Source organism: Candoia aspera, chromosome 4 (genome assembly GCF_035149785.1).
Source record: "Candoia aspera isolate rCanAsp1 chromosome 4, rCanAsp1.hap2, whole genome shotgun sequence".
Taxonomy (NCBI): domain Eukaryota; kingdom Metazoa; phylum Chordata; class Lepidosauria; order Squamata; family Boidae; genus Candoia; species Candoia aspera.
Genome location: NC_086156.1, coordinates 29,872,433 through 29,896,651, shown reverse-complemented (window position 1 = coordinate 29,896,651; position 24,219 = coordinate 29,872,433). Strand labels below are relative to the sequence as shown.

The following is a 24,219-nucleotide window of genomic DNA, read 5'->3' as shown; positions in this document are numbered from 1 at the left end:
GCACCAACAGAAACAAAGAATTAGATCTGATACATCTGTTAGAATAGAAATAAAGTTTCTACCAACATGGGATGCTTTGTGCTAGCAGAATGATACCATTGAGTACTTTTCATTTCTTAGAAACACAGTAGCTGATTCCATTTTTGTTACCTAAAGGACAGAAATGTGTACAGGTAGTCCTCAACTTAGACTAAAATAGGGACTGGAAAATTCATCATTAAGCGGTGCAGTTAAGTGAGGCATCACGTGACCGTACCCAATTTCATTTTTTGTGATGGTCATTAAATGAATCACATGGGCATTAAGCGAACCATGTGGTCATTAAGTGAATTATGCAGTTCTCCATTGATTTTGCTTGTTGGAAGCTGGAAGGAAAGGTCTCAAATGGCAATCACATGACCCTAGGATGCTGCAACCCTTGTAAATACATTCTAGTTGCCATGCGCCTAAATTTTGATTGTGGGGATACTGTGATAGTCGCAAGTCACTTTTTTCAGCACCATAGTAACTTTGAGCAGTCGCTGAACGGATGATCTTAAGTTGAGGACTACCTCGAATATATGTTTTTTGAATAATATGCTAGGAGCTTCTCTCAGATACGTATATAGGTCCAAGACAGAAGCTAACTTTGGTTTAATATGTGATTTCTCCCAATGCAGTTAAACATCTCCCATTTCTGTCTCATGAAATAGTTACAATTCTGCACCAACTTTTAGAAAGGTTGTATAGGGCCACATATGGCTTTGTGCATCTCTGGTTTTTAGGTCTATAAAATGAGCCTTGTAACCAATTAAAGAGTCAATTAATTTTGATCATTTTAAAACTGCAATTATTTTTAGACCTGAAGCTGCTTTCTTGGAATCTGCACGTTGCTCTGTTTTCCTTGCTCTGTACAAGCTTGGTTATTTGGAAGTGCATACTGTGCTTTTGTCAATCACATATGAGGTAAGAAAAGTTGCTTTATTATGGAATTACACATACTGATGTCCACACAACACATCTATTTCACAGCTGTTTTGGTATGATCCACGTGTGTTTGTACGTGGATTATTTATTTTGCAAGCTTAGCAGAGAATAGTTATCATTCTGAAACAGACATTATGATTTAAATATAAAGTACATAAATACAATTTATGTTTACCAAATTATTCTCTTTGTAAAATAAATTACTGTAAATGTCATCTATATAATTCATTTATTCATACCTCCAAGTTTTGTAATTATGTTCATGTATCTCAAATTAGCATAATTGTTGATCTAGATATACAGTATTTGAGCTAATCAGTACCTAAAATTGTTGGTTTTCTTATGCAGTATTTTAGATATTTATGCATACATACGTGCATTTGTTTCTATAATTCTGCCTTGCCTCTGTATTTACTATTTGTTTATTGCTTTCCATCTTGCCTTTGTTCCAAAGAACTCAGGATACACTGAGGATGTGTGGAAAGACAGTACTATTTGTAGGACTTTGTTTAAAACAGGAACATATGAAACTATGGTTGCAGGCAGCATGTGGCCTGAGAGAATCCATTGTAGAGTCACAGTATATCCCCTTCTCCCATGTCCCTTTCATAAGCTTCTTTCTGCCAATACCTTTCTGCCAATATGCATTTTACCTACCTACTATTCCCATGGCTGCACTTGTCTCTGTTGCTTCATGTCTTCTCCAGCCCTCTTTGTCTGCTTTCATCCCCACTTGTTACCTCAAAACTTTCCTCCTCTGATCCCCCAATTCCTTGCCCCTTGCTTCCTCTCCACAAGTTATTCCCCAGCCCCTGCTGATAATTCCTATTGTTCTCTCTTTCCTGGTAGAACATAAAGCTGAGCCAATTAGTCCGTCAAGTCTCAAAATCTGCTCAGAGAGGAGTCCAAATTAAAGCATCTACTATAAATGGCTGTCTAACTTACATTTCAGCACATATAGGGAAGGGTCTACTTTTAATAATTGGATCTGCTTTCAAACCTTGTTTGTATTGTTAGGAAGGGTTTTTTTAAAAAAAATTAATTAGAATTTATCTTTTTGTAACATAAATCCATTATTCTGTGTCCTGTGCTCAAAATGATAGAGAACAAGTCTTTATGTGACTTTCTTTCAGGTATCTTGAATAGCTACCTGAAAAGATCCCCACTAAGTCTTCTTTCCTCAAGGCTAAAAATAGCTCCTTCAGTCTCTTTTCATAGGACTTAGTTTCTAGATCCTGATTCTTTATTGACCTTCTTAGAATCTGTTCCAGTTTCTCAGAATCCTTCTTAAAAATATGGTGTCTAGAACTGGACATAGTACTTGAAATGGATTTTGGCCAAGTAGATGCTGTTCCTGCTCCCTTGTCCCCAGTTTAAAGTCTATATTTGTTATATTGGGGTGGGGTGGGGGAATAAAATAGCTGCAACTTTTTTTTTTATTAGTGGAAGAAGCTAGGACACTGAAATAGAGTCAGCATTATAGCACCCTCTACTGATGAAGCTATAATTATAATTAACAAAATAATAGAGTAAATTTTTTTTGGGAAAAAAGTAAAAAATAAAAGTAGTTTCATCAACTTTTGGAGTGCAACACATGCTGCACTGCATAAATCCCAGTGCAGCCCTCAAGCTTCACACTCCTGAATTTAGAAAAGAAGTTCCCTGCTCATCGTCCATACCCTTGCTGTATGTATGGGAGAGGGGTTGAAGGCAATTATAGGAAGATGAAGAAAGAAAGCGATGGAAAAAAGCTGCCTTAAAGGTTCAAGATAAAAAGCTTTGGCAGCATATATAGATGGAAACCAAAGATAGATATCCTGCAAGCCACATGTATAGCTCCTTTTTATGGCTTCCAGATCCCCTCCCAAGAAATACTGGTTTGCACAAATTGTTAAGGGTTATTTGGAGAACTTCCCTCCAAAGATCAAAACTTTTGAGAATCTTCAAGTGACTACCAGATGCCTCAGTGGCCCTTGGAAGCCTTTCCCTCAACATAGTAAGGGAAAGGCTTCCAAGCCTTTCTGTCCTGACCATGATTGCCTACTCTTGTTTAAATAAACACAAGCTGAACTTGTACTATTGATATCATGTTTGCTAACAAATAACTCTTGACCCACATACTAGTACGATAGACCTTTTCAATAAGATGAGAGCCCAAATGGTAATAACACCCATTTGGAAATATTGCTTTCTACCTCATTGTGACAGAGTCATTACCAATTCTACTTTTAGTTGTGTGAGCTTCATTACCATCCTCTACAGATGATGATGTATAGTTCCAAATGCTCTGGCCAATTGACCGTAAAATTCCTCTGCATTTCTGGTGAGGCAGCCAAGTTAGAGCTTTTAAAGTCTCCATGCTGAAGCTGAACACCCACTGTTTGGAAGCTGATCATTATTTTTCTTCTGTCTCCTGATCTGAACAAAATAAAGACTTCTGGAATTAATTAGAAATGTCTACCCTTGATGAGATTTGCACGTGAGTTTGCAATTGTGAGGCTTTGATAATGTCAGCCAACAGCTGCAGCTTCAGGTGGTAAAATCAAGAGGCAAATTTTCCCTGGGCTTAATTACAATCAGAAAGTATATATGATTTGAGAGAGACCAAAACAAGTCAGGTTGGAAACTGTCAAGTATTATCACTGAAGATGAGACTTAAACATCTGTTTCTTCATAGAAAAGTAAATAAAACATTTATTGTTGGGACCTCTTGGTTGTGAGAGTCTATCCAGCAGTTGTATATAACTGGAAATTATGAAGTTTTCTGTAGTACTTGCTACAAAAGAAACATCTGGCAGTATTTATGTCATTCCCATTTGACAACTCAAGGCAATAATTTGTGTACAATGTGGAATGCAATCTTTCCTAGATAGTGTTAACAATATGATATTAACAATATGACTGAGCATTTTTAAAAAATGGCTGTTTTATATTTAAATAACTAAGGCTTCAACCACTTTATTACAAATTGTCATCTAGAGGGTTTACTTCCTGTTCTTTGACAATTGTCCTGAAAAAGTAAGTATACTTATATTTGTAGTCTAAAACTCATATTTTACAAATATATTTCATCTAAAAATATAAGCTTAACTATGTCTTAAAACCAGGATCCACTGCTTTTCAAGACATTGTTAATAAGTAGTAAAAAAAAATCTGGAAAGAGAAGCAGACATCCAGATTCACAACCACATCTGTATATGCAGAAGTTTTGCAGTTTTGTCTTAATGGCTTCAGAATGACATGAAACTTGCTTGTATGTTTATATTCTAGTATTATTATTATTTGCATTCCATGAATTATTTCAAAAGCAAACTCTTTAAATATGTAGCAAATAATGCTAATTTAAATCTTCAAATCAAACAGCAGCATCAAAAACTGCAAGCAGTATGGTCTCTGAAGGGATTGAAATGTGGGTGGAATTAGGTGGAACCCTGAATTGACTTACTTCTCATGTTGTGATAAATGAGAGAAAAATATTCCAGCAGTGTCACTGTAGAAGCTTTCAACTGGAGCAAAATAGTTTAAGAAATGTTGCAATAACTATTGTACTGTCATGACAACAGTATAATAGAAGCCTGCACTTGGGCTGTGCAAATCATTCAACAAGCAAAGTGCCCCACTGGATCCACTCCTCAAAGCCTCACATATTTGCTTTGCTAACTATTGCAGCTGGAGTGCCTTCTGTGAATGTACACAGGTACCCAGGAAACCTTGGGCAGGCTCTGAAGCAGCAGTACAAATCCTTTGAGCTGTTGTGGCTCGTTTGCAGCTTTGAGGAGTGGATGCACAAGGGTATGCAAAGCATTTCATTGTATGAGTTGCATAGACCAGTAAATTCAACCCAATTCAGTAATCCAAGAAATAAAAATGATAGTTGGATCAGTTTCATTGGCTGCCTGTTTGGAAACTGAAGCTTTGCACCTCTCATTGACCATCATAGGAAATCTATTAAATATTTTTAACGATTCAGCAGAATTGGGTAAAAAAAAACACTGAGCATATAGTGGTTGCATGGTATATATTAAAGGTAACACGTAATTTAGCTCAGATAACACAAAATAGACATTAAGAGCTGACTGTTCCATGGTGCTTGCAGTATAATACATATGCCACTGTGTGTGTGTGTACAATTGTAATACATTACAGTAATTAATGCCTAATATTTTGTAGAAAAGTTTAATGGTACTGCACATGATAAATAGCATTGTACAGGGGAAAGCAGCTGAGTTGATTAATTGCATCAAGTTTATGTCATAATAAATGTTTTAAGACTTAATTGTGCCAGAAAACACTTATATTATGACTGTCGCTTTGCAGGTTTCGACCAAACATTAGGCAGAATGCCATCTCAGACAGCAGATATTGAGAGTTAGGTAAACATCATTAAAGAAGAGAGAGTTGTGTGTTCTATGTGCCCTATATTTTCTAACCCTTTACTTGACTTTACTTGAAAACTCTGCTGCAGTGGCAGTGTTAAAGATTCAGCTGCTAATTTAATCAGATTTTGGATATTGAAAGAGGAAACATCTCATTCCTTGCTTCATGCAGAAAAATATATTAGGTTTCTTGGGTAATTCCATTATCTGGTTTATTCTTGATTTATATTTACCATAAGTTATGTATATCAGAAAGGTCAGGTAGAAAGTTTGCCAAATATTTCTACAAGAACTCGCCTCATAGTATTCCATCATTTTGATTTGCACTTATAATCTAGAAAAGATGGAATGTAGGACCATTTCCCATGTTTGCTTTTGATGTGGCAAAGTTTTGAAGAAATTATGCAATCACATAGTGACTATTATGGGTACTCCTCCAAGAAAGATGAAAGATGGAGCCTACAGTGTCAGTCATCTTGTTGGTTGTCAAGCTGTATACAGTATAACCTGGAACTACGTGAGGTTGCTTGGAAAATTACCATCACAACTGTAAAATTAATGAGGCAAAATCCTGTGATTACTTTGCCACATCAAATGTGAGCTGGGTTGGAGGAAGTGAATCTTGATCAGACCTCATTAACTCATTAGGATGCAGTATTTATAGTTCTGAAGTATAAAAAATTTCAGGAGCAAAATAGTTTTTGAAACTTCAGAATACAGATATGAATGTGTCATTTATAACATGATTTTATATTTTTCCCATTTTCCCATTTTTTCCCATTAGAAAATCTAGTGCTGGATTAGATGAGTTGGATTCAAACTCTGCTAATCCTGCTAGTTGTGGTATCATGGGATGTAAAACCCAACACAATAGGACAGCACTCAGCTAGAAAGAGTTTGGTTCTCATTTTTCCTCCCTGACTACTAATTATTAATTGCACTGACTTTCTTTTTCTTCTGAATTGTCTGTTTTGGTGGTATAACTTGTAATAACATTCATGCAACATTCTAGTAGCTTTTGATGCTTTATTCAGAGTTTTCGGTTGATTCCATGATTACTGAACTTCAGAGAGCGGGGGCGGGATATATTGTTCTGTGAAATTCTTCATAAATAATGTAATTATTGTAATTTTCTAGAGTTAAATATAAATACTGTATGTATTTACCTTGCAATAAGTTTTTACTTATTTGGCATTGTTGTACACTGCTTTATGGTTTTATTTTAAGTCATTTCAAGGTCTCACTGTATGTTGGAGCGATTCAAAAGTATGTTAAACAGAAAAACAACATGAAGTACTAAAAAACAGCAGTGTAACAGTTTCTCTCAAATGAATCACAGATTGCAAAATCATTTTGCAATTGAACTTTCCATCCATGTTTTCTGCAAACCAAGCACTTGAAATAGATAAGTGATGCCTGCTATTCCTCATGTTATTTCTCCACATGGGAGATTCATCATTTCTGAGGTTTGTGAGAGTTTCATATATTATTAATAGCTTCCATCATGTGCTATTACTGCCATCAAGTGTAATTATATCATTATGGACGTGTAACTGCTCACATGCTGTAATTGTCCAGGTATGACAGCTCTCTTATGATTTAATTCTTGGTAAGGTATTTCAGTGACGCAGTGCTTAAAACACAAATAGTTATACAAACCAGACCATTAGTTATCTTCAGCTGGAATATGTATGACTTAACTAGTAGAGGAGAAATAGAAATTAGCAATAAGAAACAAGAAAATGTGCTTACATTGTAACACTGTTTTTATAGCCTGTAGTAATCCTATACTCTGGCTACTTCAAATAACCCTCCAGAAAAAAATAAACAGCCAACAATATTTGTAATTTTCAATCACTGAATATAGTGATGAATACACCTTCAATTATCTGGTGTTTAATGGTTCTAAAATTAGATCAGAATCCAATTAGCTAGAATGTGAATAAATGCACATTGTTTATTAATTTAAAAATAAAATATAAGCTTAAGATTTGTTCCATAACATGGAGCAAGGCCCTCTTTCAAATTCTTATTTGACAGGGAGGATTATAGAAGGAGGAAGTTGTTCTTTAGGTCAGGAATTCATAACCTATGTCCTAGGGAAGAGGTGGACAATTTTTCTAGTCAAAGGATTGTAACACACTTTCATGATCAGCCAGCAGATCACAGCAGGTGGGCTCAACATTATTTAGACCATTAGACCAATGGCAGGCAATATGCTTTGGCAATGATTTAAAGATAGTGTGGTAACATGGGTGTCAAGGGAAGAGGGGCATATAAAGGAATCACCCTGATCTGGATAACACTGAATACCACCTAGGACCTCAACAAGCGCATGAACTCATGATCTGCCACAACTGCCTTACGGATCTGGATGGTTTCTCAAAGGCACTTGGGGAATTCCTCAGCACTCTAGCAGGCAACTCTGGTGAACCACTGGCAATGGGAGACAAGCTGAGCGCTGAATGAAATTGCTACTAAGTGGCCTCATTCTGTTGGCTGATCCTGGTTTCGACCTTGGTTTACTGAAGCAACATAAATGAAGCCTAGCAGTCTTGCAGAGAATGATGAAAAATTATTGTCCTAAGTCATGGGTACGTGTCACAGGTCTACACCATGGCAACAAGGGAGGTGAAATGTCTCTCCTTCTTCTGCCTTATTGTATCTGCAGGCCATTATCCAGCAGCTTTGTTAGGGTAACTAATTCCCTGTCAGAAAAAAGTCAACAAGATCTTCAGCCTGGCTGCTGTGACCCATGGGTACAGCATTTTGCCAGTAAAATCTCAGATTTCCCAGAATCCTCATGGACAGAATCTTGGGTGGTAACTGGGGCATTATCTTGTCATATTACTGGAACTTCTGGCCTTTAAACTCAGAGGAGGTGGATAGAGTGCTCTCAAGGTAATTTTCTGCCACTTGTGAGCTTGCCATCCTGGCTCATATGTGGGGCCAGGGTCGGTGTGACCACTTGGATATGGGAGATACCCACACCATTCTGCATTCTGCAGAGGGGTTTCCCAGCAGCTGTGAAAGAGGTGGTGGTGCACCTCATCCTGAAGAGATCCTCCTTGGACTCCAACCTTTTCTTTTCTGGAAAAGCTGTTGAGACATCAGTGGTGATGGATTACCTATGAAGCACCCTAGATTAAGTGGATTATCTGAATTCAGAATCAGATTTCAGGCTCAGTTATGGGATGGGGACAGCACTGGTCTCTCTCCTTGACTGTCAAGACTTGGATGAGGAGAGTATGTCTCTTCTGGTCCTTTTAGATCTCTCAGCTGCCTTTGATACAATTGACCATGATGAAAAAATTATTGGGTGGTAACTGGGACATTATCTTGTCATATTACCTGGAACTCCTGGCCTGTAAACTCAGGATTGCCTTAAGGGATTGGACACTTTGTTTTGCAGCTGTTCCACTCCTTCCTAAATGGCTAGGTTCAGTTAGTGATAGTGGGGGAGGAGACATTGACATAATAGTCCTTGCTTTGTGGGGTTTCACAAAGGACAGTCCTCTCTCCCCTGCGCTTCTGTATGAAGTCAACTGACAGCTTGGGAAACTATCACCAGGATGGATGATATTCAACTTTAAATGCCACCCCAGGCTATAGGAGAGATGTTGTGAATGTCCATTCCCAGTGCTCAGAAGCTGTCAGGGTCTGGAAAGGACAGAACAAGCTGAAGCTGAACCCAGACAATATAGAAATACTATGGTGTTTGTCCACCAAAGCTCTCTGATGGCTTGAGTCTTATCTCTGGCATTATCCATGAAGAAGCAGGTTCATAACTTTCAGATTTGCAGCTTCCACTGGTGCAGCTGATGAAAGCTGTGTCTAGAGGAGACTTCACTAAGCTTCACTGGGTGTACCAGCTGCAACCTTACCTGGTGCCAGAGTAATTAACTACAATGACTCATGCCCTTATTACCACCTGGTAAAACTACTGGAACACACATTCCATGGGGTTGCTTGTAAAGACTACTTACAGGCTGCAGTTTGTCAGAATACAGCAGCCCGGGCATATGCTCAACAGCACCTTTGTTAGGAACATATTGTATCTATACTGCAGACCCTGCACTGCCTATTGGTTAGCTTCCAGATGCAATTTAAATTGTTGGCTTTGACCTATAAAGCCTTTTATAGCTTGGCACCTTAGTATTTACAGGACCACTTGCTCCCACCAGAATTAGCTTGACCTATTAGGTCTTCTAGGGAGAAACTACTGTAATTCTTCACTTTCAGGAAGTAAAGGGAACTGAAGCTAGGAGGCACTGCTTCTCCCTTTGGTACAGTTTCCCTGTGGAAATCAGGCTGGCCCCCTTCCTGATTATGTTCAGAAAGAAGCTGAAAAGAAAACTGTTCCAGAGGCATTCTAATCAGATTGGACTTTTAATTTGAGTTGATTTATCTTTGAATTGTTATTTTATGGTTATGTAGTTTTTATGCCTACCGTGGATGTTATAAATTGTTTTTATATTGTGTTAACTGCTGATAGTCATTTGATGGTGACACAGTACAAATAAATAAATGATGGGGGTCCTCCTGTACTCAGAACTCTGCTCAACAAGCAGGTGGCAGCTGTGACCAGAAAGCTTTCACACAGTTGCAGCCATTCCTTTATTACAAAGCCTGCTCACAGTCACTCATGTCCTAGTTACCTCCCGCCTGGATTACTGTAATGTGCTATAAGTGGGGCTGCCCTTGAAAAGCATTTGGAAGCTACAGCTATTGCAAACTGCAGTGGGCCAGGCAGAGATGGATATTTCCCATTATAATCTGGTCATCCCACAGCTTTGGGAGTTGCATTGGCTGTCAGTGAGCTTCTGGGTACAATTCAAGTACATAGCTGGTTGTCAGCTGTAAGGACCTACATGACTCCAGACTTGTTTATCTATGAGGTCATCTTACATATTCATATGCCCATCTGATCAGATCAAACAGGGTCAACTCCTTCCAGGAGAATGCAATCTGGGAGGACCTAGAAAACAGGCATTTTTTATTGCTACCCCATCCTTTGGAATTCCCTCCCTCTGTAGATACAATATGGTCTAGCCCTTTGTTCCTCCTCCTGTTCAGGAGAGCAGTTAAGCTTTTCCACCTAGAGGAAGGAGGAAGGCATGCTTTGAATGTTGGATGCTTTTCTTAACCTTTATGATGGTGATGAGATGATGATGATGATGATTTTTATATGGGTTTATTTATTCTTATGGTGATCTTTTTATTCTCTTTCTGACTGTTAGCCTTTCAGAGCCTTTGGGAGTGTACAGCATACAAATACAGTAATAAAATGTTTGGTTTTTTTAATGAAATGTGCTTGCAATATCACAGGGCAAACTCCGCCCCTTGTTTTCATGTGTCACAATGTTCATGCACACACATAAAGGGTGGAGTTTGTCTTGTGAAATCATGACACACATTTTGTCATTCTCATAACAACAAATACAATGGGTGATAGCATTTCACACACACACACACACACACACACACAGCCATGGTCTTGCACCAACAAATACAATGGGGCATTTCACACATGTATGAACCATAGCCTTGTACTTCCATTTCCAGCCTTATTATCACATTGTTTTGCTGAGAATTGTGCTACAGCAATTCACTGAATGGTAGTGGTGCAATCTTGGGATGTTTGTGGGTCACAAATGGGTTGCAGGTTGCTCAGCCTTGCACTAGTGCCATATAACCTCCTTAAGTTTCTTGATCACACCACACTAAAAAGCATGGAGCTTGAAAAATAGTTCTGCACTTCACACTTTTCTTGAAGTGAGGTGGTCACTTGAGGCGTATTGGTCCTGCCTTGATGCTTCTAAGCAAAGTGTCAAAGTGGAACCTCAAGGTGGAACAAAGGCAGGCATGTTGTTTCTGTGATGGAAGGTGATCCCTTGAAGCAGAAAATGCTTCTTTGCACAAGTGAAAAAACCCACTAATAAATGAAAAAAAATAGAGCACATTTGGTTTTCTGATATCTGTAAACTAGGTCACAGTGTTTTATTCAACAGAATTGGATTTTAAAAATCTGGCTTAGCCATCTATGTGAACTCAGTCACACATTTTATAAACTTTGTAACATTAAGGATGACTTCAATAGTTTTGGTTGATTTCCAGCCTAAAGATGTAGAAAGACATTCTTGTTCTCTTGGCTTGGAGATTAGAAAAAAATCAACTATCCACATTGTTGGACGGTGTTACTAGAAATGTACACCAAATAGAGTGGCCACCAATGGCATGTTGACAGTTTTGCAGTTTTATTAGGAAGAAAAGCAATACAAAGACCATCTGGCTATCTATTCTCAGAACTGGAATACTAGATTAAAGGAGCTACTGGTCTAATTCAGCGAAGTTGTTCTTGCTATTCTGAAAGATATGCCTTTCAGTAGAGTATTTAGATGATCAGATGCAAGAGTTGATACTATTCATAACGTGCTAGCAATTATTTCCAGATTATTTTCAACAAACATTGATTTAAACCTAGAACTCTCATAATGGCAAAAAATGGGAAGACATCAGTGCAAAAGCAGAGAGTGAGAACTACTTCTATGAAACAGAACTTGCAATATAACCAAACATGCAGTGAGCAGCAAGACCTAAAACAGTCAATCAGAACTTTTGAGAATTAAGGTTTATTAGTAAGGTGGTAGACTTGCCTGAACTCTTCACTTGGCTATACTTGCAGGATGGACTAGCTTCAGGAACCAAGTATGAGTCTGCCGTAGAAAGTTGAGCATTATGTCTGAGTTAAGTTCCTGGATTATTGTTCCTATAGCAAGTCATAATCCAGAAGGCAGCTATAACTGTTAGTAAAGGGTTAAGGTTTTGTGGTTGCTAAGATTCTAGTTAGAGTACTTGTTCACACTTTTTAGAGAATGTGATACTATATGAACCAACAGATTTGACTGTAACCCACAAGCCAGAGTCTTCAATAATTCTGTCATACAATTTTGTGAAATTTTGGCCACTACCCTATTGATTAATTGCTCACCAATAGAAATTCAGTAAAACAATAATGTGTTTCCCAGAGTTGTGTGAACCTTTTGGAGGGGTGCTTTGCAAAGTAAACATCCTTAGGGAGCTGAAGTGCTGTGTTCTCTTGACTTGACAGACCCACTTTGACAGCTTCCCCAAGTCACCTCAGTACAAAGAGCAGTCAGGAGTTTAATGTTTGAAAGGTAGCTTTTTTAAAAAAAAAACTTGAAATAAGTAACATAGTTCATAGTTTCTTTCTTTAAATACCTGATTTTTTGGGGTGACATTCAACAAAGTGGTATTTATGTGAATTACACTCTTCCTGTCAGTAGCCTTCATTAAGAGGCAAATAGCTGTTCACTGCTCCTGTCCCCACCACCCTTACTCACCCTCTCAGTCCCATTCTTGTCTCAAAAATCTATATGAACTAACTTGTTGCCTTCCATCCTCTTTGCCTTTTTCACACCAAGCCCAGCAGTCCAAATCAGCCCAGTTTATTTATTTATTTATTAGATTGTTATCACCGCCCATCTACCCCCCTACAGGAGGGACTCTGGGTGGTTTACAATAAAAACAAGTTAAAATTCAAGATGATTATGAATACAAAATACAATAAAAATGAAAATATAATAAAATCTAGATGACTAAAAGTTCTCTATCAGGCCATGAGTATAAGGGCCATTCCAGGATTGTCCTAGGGTGCCAGCCATCCCCAGGTGTGGCCATTCCTCTTCCCGCTCCAGGCTTGCTGGCAAAACCAGGTTTTTAATTTTTTTACGGAAGTCCAGGAGCGAGGGGGCCTGTCTCACCTCCAGGGGAAGGATGTTCCAGAGAGCGGGAGGTATTGTAGAGAAGGCCTGCTTCTGAGACCCTGCAGGATGGAATTGCTTTACAGACGGGGTCCATAACATGCCCTCTCTGCATGACAGGGTGGGTCAGTTACCATTAATCCTAAAATTCTACTGTTTCCCACCATCCTGCCCCCTCAGGCACATCTCTGCTGAATTGCCCCACCAAACATACTCAAAGAAAATTAAAGAGAATTATATCTTTTAACATCAACATGGGTGTGTATGAATGGAAGACATTTTGGCCAGGACTGCAAAAGCTGAATTTCTATAGAAGTTTTGTGCATACATATGAATGTTCAGCTAACATGAGGACACCCTCCAAATGGCTGCAGACATGCAAGTCATACCTTCAACTAACAGAATCAGAATGATGTTTTGGTCAGTTTCTGAAGTAGCCCCACCTGGACAATGTGCACAACTTCTATGTTTTCTTTCTAGCTAGAACTGTATTCGTCAGAGTAGTAGAAATGCTAAAAATGTACTAATAACTTTCTGTTGGGCTGCATCAGTTCCATTTTCGAATCCATGATGAGTACTGTATTCTGGAAATGTACTTAGTCAATATAGCAGTAACTTTTATATGTTGTAAGCAAATATATGAGAGCCAGTTTGGTGTAGTGGTTAAGGCACCAGGCTAGAAACCAGGAGACTGTGAGTTCTAATCCCATCTAGGCAAAAAGCCAGCTCTCAGCCCTAGGAAGGAGGCAATGGCAAACCACTTCTGAAATCTGGCCAAGAAGACTGCAGGGGCTTGCCCAAGCAGTTGCCAGGAGTCAAAGCTGAATTGAAGGCACACAGAAAAAAAAAGCAAATATATGCAAAATAATAGTGTTTAGTTTCATCTTGGTGAGTTACATTATGTTAAACATTTATTTATGAAGAATCTTATACTGTGGACCAATTAAAATAGAGTGATATCTTTATGGATTACTTATATTTCAAATTCCGTCACTGCCCATCTCCCTCAAAAGAGAGACTCTTTTTAAAAGTTATGTTTGAGGTTTTTGCATTCAATGAATCCTTCTATTTTAAGTAAAGGAAAGATTGCTAAGCTGCTAGTGTGAAGTGTGAATATTGTGGTTGGCCACTGTCTGCAAACCTGTAGAAAGACATAATGCAGAATGCAAATGTGTTGCTACTGTATAAGCTTAAAACTGCAGACGTGAAAGGTAAAATAATATTGAACAATTCATGGTGTAATGAATTCTTGCCTGGCAGCTGGCAATCAAAGTCCATTTAAAAGGTATTGTTGGCCCAAGATGAAAATGATTTGACAGAAATTTGGCCTAATACATATTCTCAGAGCCAGTCTGAGCAAGGATGCTGGCAGTTTTAACATGATTTCTATTCCAGGAGACAACTTTCTGTCCAAGGTAGCATATGAGTGACCAAATATTTTCCAGTGGAATATGGGCACTGAAAAAATTTCCGGAACTAAGCTGAAAGACTGCGGAGCTTGCTAAACGTTTTCCCCCATTTGCATACCAATGTGATGGTGAAATATTTCCAGCTGGAGGACAATGTGGTGAAAGGCAGTAAATTGAAAAAGATCATTTTTCATTGTACTATTTTAGTGGTAATTTAAATTGCAGCATTGTGGTACTACTAATCAACAACTTTTTTTCCTTTTAATTACAGGATTGTGACAAGATGATAAAATGCTTCTACTTTCCAATTAATCTTTTAAAGAAAATAAACAGCAAAGGAGGTAATAGTATCAGACCCCTTTTCTATCAAACAAACAAGCCTCAGACCACACCAGATAGAAATGGAAATTTCTCCTTACAAAATCAGTTAAAGACTTTTGTTTTCCCAGTTTGCTTATCTTCCCCTCAGGCACTTTCAGAAACTGTTTTACAAATGGGGAGTCTGTCCTTTATAGCCAGGTGTTTAAATACAGAGCTGGCAATCCACTTCCATTACCAATAAAAACTAAGGAAACATTTCATTATGATGCACATCTTCCAGGCTAAGTTAAGAATCAGTCTGGTCTCATCCTTTGTTAATTGACAATTGGGGCTCTGTAAACTATAGACTTTTTCTGGATACCGTTGCTTAATTTAGCACACTTGGAAAATGTACTGTAGTTGTGTTATGATTTAGCTTAAATGATGCAACTCTTGGTTCCAGTCACTTGTTAGGAGACTCCAGTTGTATAAGCTTTGTTCTTCAGAAGTTGCATGTTCTATGGCCGTCACAGCACGTCTTTATATAATGGTGCTTGGTAAGATATCCACAAGTGAATGTGCATCAACTTTTGGGGTTTGGGGAGGCAATAAAAATGCACCTGTTTTTGTGGTGGAAAATAAGACTTTAACATCTTGGCTTTGAAGTGGAATGAAGTCTGTGGCATTAACTATCAGATACTACTATTACGATGCACTAATATAGTGGTTCAAGAGAGAGCCACTTTATAAAAAGGTATGCTCTTTTGAGGTCACCATGCAAGTCTGACTCTGTGGAAACAATGCAAATTATGAGGTGTGACAAAAACCAGAAAAGAGTTACCTATAAAGTAGGAAGATATGAGGGAAAAAAAATACTTGCTGTTTAGATGATTAGTCCAGATCAGTGGATTAGGTTTAGGTGACTAGTCTAAATAACGGCAAGTATTTGTTTTCATCTGGGATTTTGACTGGGCCTCTGGGGTGCTGGAAATACGTTTTGAGGCAGCAGTCACACAGAACTATGTAGACATTTCCCAAGCTGAGGAACCCTATGAACATTGCTTGGTTTTCAGTGGAAGAAAATCACTGGTATTAATTTAATGAATGGATGCATGTATGCCAGGAGCCTCTTCATGGCAGGATCATGTGGATCAAATGAATCAAACTGCAAAATACTGCATTTTTTTTAAGGTTTGTAGGAGACAGTGTGGTGAATTGAATACACTAATGTAGAACACATTGATCAGATTCACACATCATAATGTGGTTTAGTTGGCTTTGGCTTAGCAGACTTGCTTTGGGAATTGATTTCAGGTTAATGTTATTTGTGACCCAAGACATTTTGGAAAGTCAGCCTATAGACACTTTCCCAATTTAGCATTTTCAAAATATGTTGGGCTATAATTCCCATAATCCCTTTCCAGCATGATCCAGTTTGTGATGTGAGAAAGAGATATAAATATATATGAACTTCCTCCTTTTCTAAAAAAGGAACACTATTGACTTACAGATTCCATATTTTAACACCCTTATGTCTGCAAAAGTTGACAGTTTCATAATGCCTAATTCATCATGTGTCAAAAAATCCATTACACTGTTTAGGCAGTGCCAGAATGTTTCAAATGAGCCCTGGTAACTCCAGAGCCTTAATTCTGCTCACCTGAACCGGAGATAGTGCTGAGTTAGAGATGGCGGTATCTTTACTGATACCCATACACTCATGTGTCTTCAGCTTTCAAATGTTCTTAATGTGAGGTATATCTTTTTGAGTTGTTAAAGAAAATCTGTTGCTTGAATGAGCACATGATAAAATCTAACCAAGCCCTGTGTGAATGAATGTAAACTTTAAAAAAGAATAAAATCACCTTCTGTACATTTTACACTGTTGGTGTATAAAATTTACCAGGGTGATATTTTGCTTTTAATATAGTTATTAATACTAATAACTTAGAATTGCATCCTGAGGCGGTGATTATGCTGATTGTATTTTGTTGTATGCATTTTGTTAGATCATTTCTCTTTTTAAAAGCATTAAAAGAATCCTGACGAATTTACTCAACTGAATCTAATGTGTCCTGGTCATCACATTACAGTATATTGTGGCTGATGCTTATTATATACTCCCTTCCTCCCTCCTTACCTACAAAGTGTACATCCTCATTTTCTACTTGATTTTATTTACTGCCATCTCTCTCTCTCTCTCTCTTCATATGTTAATAATTGAGATAATTATCCAGAACATTATCTCTGTAGCATTTCTAAATGCATTATGAGAAGCCACCATCTTAACACAGGGCTGTCAATCTGAAATTCTCAGTTGTTATTGATTGTGACTCCCATCATAGCTTACTGTGGCTAATGGATGTTGGAATTCAGTGATATATAAAGGATCATATTTTATCTATGTCTGTTCTTAAAGGTCAAATAAACATCCAACTGAAAGGCAGTACTTGAATGTAGAGTGTTGGACTAATTACATGGAATTGGAAAATGTTCCTTTATTTTACTGACATTATTGAATATTATGAAGAGCTTTTTACTTATCTTTATTGAACATAGGAAATGGCTGTGGAGCTGCATACACACATCTAACCAAACAATTTGGCTTTAATTGCAAAAATAAAATGCTTTCAGTTATTCATTATAACTTTTTGAAAGCTGAATTAATCTGCTAAAACCGAGCTTGCTCTGGAGTGCAAATTTCTTTAGAATGGGCTGCCTTTAAATTATGAATGTGCCTCTTCTTATTTCACTGTTTTATTGAAACAATAAATAAAAATTCTGTAGAAACTGTGAAGGTCTTAGTATTTTCTTATTCAGATTAACTTAATTACAGCCGAAAAGCTACAGGCATTATACTTGAAAAGTAATCCTGACAAATCCATTTTGGTTATCTTTTCTGGAACCTACCTAATTAAAACTTATTTTTGCATGAAGCTTGAAAAGCTATTTTTGACCAATTATTGCAGCCTAATAGTTGTATACTATTTGTAATCCTTTCCCCCTATTTATTTGTATACCACTCCCAGGTTTCTTCACTAGAAACAATTTAATGTATTCTCCAGGCTAACAGTTTTTCCCCCTAATTTGTAATAATCAAACTCTATAATATGGGTTTATGTCCAATTGTTTTATTTTGGTTTCTGTGAGCTGGAATACTGTTACAGTTTTAGAATACATTTCTATCCTTATTTAAGGTCATTTGCATCCTTTCATGCATAGTAATTTTCCATCATTGTATTTTGAGATTAGGTATAGAATTAGAGTAAGAATTAGAATTGTTTCTGGAAAGAATTCTACATTAAACTTTTGGATTTCTTTGACAATAATGATCTATAATTGAAGTCAAAATACAGTGATCTCAAAACACTTCTGAATGCCAGATGCTGTGGAGAAGACATTGTCTGAATATTGCTCTCCCATTCTCCTTGCTAGATTTGAAAAAAAAAACAAAAAAACACCCTCATAGCTCAGTGGCAAAGCTTGTTTTTCCTACAAATCCCAGGTTCAGGCTCCAGTATTTCATATAGTAATGGCTAAAAGCCATCTATCAATGTCAACAATATTGGGCATTTTAGTTTATTTGTTACATTTATATTTCATCTTTCCCCAAGAGCTTAAGATGGCTTAAACAGTGATCACCCTTCATCATGTCCTCATAACAGCTACCGCCTATGGAGCAGACTGAGCTGAGAGAGAGAGAGAGAGAGAGAGATTGGAACAAAGGTACCCAGTAAGCTTCCATGAGTAGGAGTTGACTTGGACCTGGATTTCCCAGGCCTAGTCCACCACTGTAAATTCCTCACCATACTGTAGGGAACCCAGGCTTGCATATGGTCCCACAAACCTATTTTTGCAATTTGGGGAGTGGCAAGGATTATTCTTAGGGGAATAAGAATCCTCCTAAGGTAAAGGTAAAGGTTTCCCTTGACGTAAAGTCCAGTCGTGTCCGACTCTAGGGGGCGGTGCTCATCTCCGTTTCAAAGCCTTGGAGCCGGCGTTGTCCATAGGACACTTCCGGGTCATGTGGCCAGCATGACTCACGGAACGCCGTTACCTTCCCGCCGAAGCGGTACCTATTGATCTACTCACATTTGCATGTTTTCGAACTGCTTGGTGTGCAGAAGCTGGGACGAGCAATGGGAGCTCACCCCGCCGCGCGGTTTCGAACCGCCGACCTTCCGATCGACAGCTCAGCGGTTTAACCCGCAGCGCCACCGCGTCCCTAAGAATCCTCCTACATAGGACCTTAACCCATTGGAATTGAACACTGATGTAATAGGAAGTGTCCACTCTCTCTTAACTAGAAAAATCATTTAAGTTTTTGTCCACTTCTGCTGTGCTTTTTATTTATCTACTGGCTGGTTGACAAGAAGATGCTTCAACATTTGTGGAATTAATTACTGTAGAAGTGAAGATAAAGTTTAATTAGAATAGTGACCCATCACAGTGACCCATCATGTACTGCACACTTGCACAGCTGGATAGGTTATGGCTCATTAGATATTTAACTAGCACTAGAGTTTTGCAATATGGAAACTGATCGTCAAGTTTAATCATGGTTACATTAGTAAAAAGAGTATTGCAAATTGTTAATTACTTTCGCTATATTCAGGAATGCCATGCTACAAGATTAGATACCAGTAATTGTTGTGGTTTCCCTGTTTACTTGAAGAAGATAAAATGTTATTTAGGTATGAACTTTTTAAAATATTATGGCTTACTAACCCAAGGAAAAGACTTCCTCTATTAAAGCTAAAATTCTGCTGCCTCAGCTCTTAGGAGGTTTTGAGAATATAAAGAACCTTGCCTGGAAGGGAGGTTGGGAAAGGGAATAACAATCATTTTACGAGACTTGGGGGATTAATAAATCTTCCCCTATTCCTTGGAATCCTTTGAACTAGTCTTAGAAGCATTGGAGACAAATTTCTTCTGGAGCTTGCTTTCTGTTCTGGGTTGCAGCATTGGCCCTGAAAATTCATTTGCTCAGAGGCATTTTTCTCTGTAATCAAAAATATTTTTCTATATGTGCTTTTGGGCATTTTGGAGGATTTCTGAGTAATTCCTTTTTAAGGCTGGTTTGTAGTCTTATAAATTCATGTCTTATATGAATTCTTCTTTCAAACTGCAGGTCATTATGTATCTGATACTTCACACATACTGCTGAAGGCTCTCCTCATTCAGATGGTGTTAGCCTGATTAGAATGGCTCAGACCCTCTCAGCTGAGCATTACAAATTATGGCATGTACACCATGATGCACACAATGCTGACTTGAGAGCCTGATAAGAATGGAGTGGCTGTCTTCAGCAGTTGCATGGTACCTTCAAGTTCATATGGCCACAGGCTCATCCTCTGGCCTGCATGCTGACAGTTAAGATGGCTTGATAGCCCGACTTTACACTCAGTTAATATACAGTATGTGCTGCTTTCCGAGTCTGCAAATATGATATCCTGTCAGGCTGCAGCCCTGTGAGAGTGTTATTCTCCCGACAGAGCAACTTTATAAAAGGCTGTAACAGGGCAGCACAAGTTAGTCCAGCCCCTGACATCACATGCTGGAAGGGATAAGGCTTAGAAATGGCATGGGAAGCCACCCATCCAAGACTCCCTGCTGCAGGAGATAGCCTTTAAGGAAAAGATCATCTACAACCAAAGAGCCATTTCTCTTCTGTAGGGATGGCTGGGTATGGCCTGCCGTGTGTCTTGGTTTCCTTTGTTTTAAAAATCATTTGAAACAAAGTAGTCCCATTTTGTTACTGTGAGACTGCAAATGTCTTTCTCTTTCATTTTTTAAACTTCTGAGAGTTTAAACTCTAAAGAAGAAAAGATGGTTTTAAAAAAATGCTAGTATCCTTGCTTTTGGCAGGTCACTGACAACTGGAGGTGGGCAGAGCAAGCAAGAACGAATATTTTAACTTGTTCAGAAACCTGACACACAAAAAGACCCTCGGTTTAATGCAAAAACAAAATCTGACAAGAAGATTCCAAAAGCAAGCAAAATAACTGGAATGCTTGTGCATTGATCTTTTTCCTTTTGAGAACATAATGTTAGGAAGTAGATTTAAAAAAAAAGTCTGAAAGTTTGTTCATGCTTATGAAAAATCTAAGAACTAATTCCAAAATGAGCAATGCATAGTCTGTTGCCAGAAACAGTCCTCAAAAATATTATCTGAATCCTTGTATTGCTGGATGGTAAATATAACGTGGAAAGGCAATTTGCTCACACTTCCACTTAAAAGGAAAACAGGTACTTACAGATTACTGCTGGCCAGTCCACTCACACAATATCCCCCACTAAATTCAATGGGACTTACTTCCAGCATGACAGACCTGGGGTTTAGCTTGCATCTTTATGTTAATTTCATACTGATTTTATGTATTTCTATCCTATAAATTCTGGAAAAGAGAGCTGTTGCTAAATTTGAGTGGTTCAGGAGCAAATCCCTTCCTTCCTTAATCCTCTGCTAAATCATTGCTAACTAAGTGTGGGGAAAACTAATCTTCCTGATATTTTTGAACCCTGGTGATTGCCAACTCGGCATTCCTAATAGCATTTGTGAAAGATGGCATATTGCCCATCTCTGGTTTTGCTTGTTGTCCTTTGGATCTGAGAATGTGTTATGTTCTTTTTGGGTATCCAGACATGGAACTGAATGAGGAAGGGAACAGCAGAAAGAGCACTGTGCATTTATTTGGTTCAATTGTATTCGTCCAAGTTACAGCAAAAGGGACTTTCCAAAGTATATTGAAAGTCCATCAGTTAATTTTACACACCATCTAGCCGTCATAAGAAAATCATCTGTTCAACCAGTTCTTCAAATATTCCCCTGCACATTTATTTTCATAATAAGCATTCTAAATTCTCAGAAAAATACATGGGAATGGTGAAAATAAGCCACGCCATATTTCTACCCCCAGCAAAAAATTAAAAATTAATGGCTCTATGTTTATAAATCTAGAAACAATAAGCATTTTTTTGTCTAGGGACAACTCTACTAAGCTTGAGTCATCTAATGGAAATTTCTAGTATTTCAGCTTGGAGCCAAGAAAAAAAAAATCCTTTGTGAATATTGCACATGCCTGTTTTGATCATTCTGGTTCCCATGACTTTAAGTAGTTAACACTAAGAAATAATTTATAACAGCTTAATTTGACTTATAGTAAAAATGCACGCAACACTATAAAACCGTTTTAACTCTCTGGTCAATAATTAACAAGGCCTTTTACCTGTATTTAATTAATGCCCTCCCTTTCTGTTTGGAAGGCTTGCCTGCATTTTTAAAGGATTTTTATATATATATAACCAACATATTAGTTCATCGTCCCAGTATTTTCTGTTAACTCTTCAATATCTCTTCAAAGTCCAAGTAAAAGTAGTTTGCTCAATAACTCATAGGATGGTGACTATAGCCATGAAATAAAGATATTTCAGCTATTTAGAAGAAAGACTTTAACAAAAGTAGACTGAATATTAAGGTACAGAGACATGTCACTGACTCCAAAGGTAAGTACTGTCAAGACTATGAATTTCCCAGTTGTATCATAGGGCTGTTCCTCCGAAAGGCCAAGCAAAGAAAAAACGCTAGACAAATTTGTTGAGAATACCTAGTCTACTTGCAACAGGTACTGCCTGTTGAGATAATATTTGTGGTTATGGTTGTTGTTTTACTATAAGTGAGGTTTTGCACTCTCTTCTTTCATCTTCAGTATGATTCTCTAACTCTTTCTTCCATCCTTCCAGGCATGATAATAGTATTATTAGCATGTTTAGGGTTATTGATGTTTCTCCCCATAATTTCTGTTTGTTCAATAACCAGATGAGGTGGGCTGGTACAGCAGTGTGTTAATACATAGCCACAATTTGTTGTTGTTTATAGTTAAAAATCTTTGTATAATCAATAAATCAAAAATAGTTTTTCTAAGCTCCCTTGCCTTTTCCACTGTCCATCAGACATTAGCAGTGTGATCTGGGATGCCTCTACTTTTTCTTGTGCTATCTAGATATTTTTTAGTTGCATTCTAACTCCTTGTCATGGACACTTCTTTTACAGTTCAACATAACCATGTTTATTATTGTACTGAAATCTGCCCTTCAATTTCAGAAAGTTTTCTTCCTTTTCAAGAGAGGCATCTGTTTCTTTATCTCATTCTTGGGATGTTTCAAAATTCTTTTTAAATTGCTTTTGGTGGTGGCTTGAGTTTAAGTTGTTGTCATCAGGAAGCAAATGTTGCTGCTATAGCTTTCTCCTGTTATCCACGGCTCTCTCCCTGCAGCCCTCTAGAGGATCCTTATTTCCGAATCTGGAAAAGCCCCATGGGAGTAGATTTTCTTGATGTTTTTCATGGCATTTAATAGAAATGTAGAAAGTCAGGGAGGTTACAGATCTCTGGACACAGTGAGAAACAGGACAGTCACTGAAGCCTTTTGGCTTTCTCATAAGTAAGGTAAATAGAAGATCCTTCACCTCAGCTATGAGAATTATACTATTTACCATCATCTAAATAAAAAAAAATATTTTTCAGTATACCACAAGCTAAGTCCTGAAAAGCAGAATTGAGAATTGTTTGCTATAAATATGACAGGGAAGTTTGTAGATTTCTCAACAGATGAAAAGGATGAAAAATCATTTATATTATTGCTGCCAGTTAAAAGTTCATGGGAGGATGGATCCAGACTTCATTATACTGAGAGTAGACCCTATGAATCAAATGTGACTTAAATTTATCATGGAATCTATTCTAAATATGACAAGGCTGAATCCAGCCAATGCTAAATATTCTTTCTTTCTCTTGTGGTTACCATGTTGTTTACCTATTATTAGGAACTCTAGGAAGAAATGTTTGTAATACACAGTCCCAAAATAAAATAAAGAGTGACTGAGCTTTTAAAATATGTAATGCAATTTCCTAGTCTCATTGGAAATATATTGGAAGGAAAAGAGAAGAAAGTATATAGTAAACAACTGTCAAGGTTACTAAATGACAACAGCTAATTCCTTTGTTTTAGTCAGTGGTTGAGGGAATCAACAGTTTCCCAAGGCTGGATCTTGCTCTTTTAAGAAAAGTTGCCAAAAGAATAATGATAGAGGGGGAGTTCTTTACTGAACCAGTTAGGCAAGAAGGTTTTTTGGGGGTCGGGGTGGTGTGGTGATGAACGAGGCCTGCATTTTACACATCCTAGATCATTTTTCAAGTAAAATAACATTTAGGAATCAGTACCATTCTCTCTTCTGGGAGGAACTAACTGAAACAATTAAGCCTTAGCCAGTTTGCCCTCCTATCCAAGGCATACAAAGTGCTCATTTCAGGCCATTTCAGGAGACCCTAAAAATAGGCAGCACTGATAACAAATAGCTGTAACATGATTGGGACTCCCATCTCT

At 37.8% G+C, this 24,219-nt stretch overlaps 1 protein-coding gene across 2 annotated transcripts in view; it reads left to right on the top strand.

The window, feature by feature from the left end:
- Nucleotides 1–24,219, top strand: part of AGMO (alkylglycerol monooxygenase) — a 147,164-nt gene that overhangs the window by 89,198 nt on the left and 33,747 nt on the right. The window contains exons 12-13 of one of the 2 annotated variants that reach the window (XM_063303717.1): nt 840–945; nt 14,807–14,876. In XM_063303717.1, coding sequence (XP_063159787.1) covers nt 840–945; nt 14,807–14,876 — 176 coding nt within the window. The remainder of the gene's footprint in view (nt 1–839; nt 946–14,806; nt 14,877–24,219) is intronic. The other variant, XM_063303718.1, reaches the window with a different exon arrangement.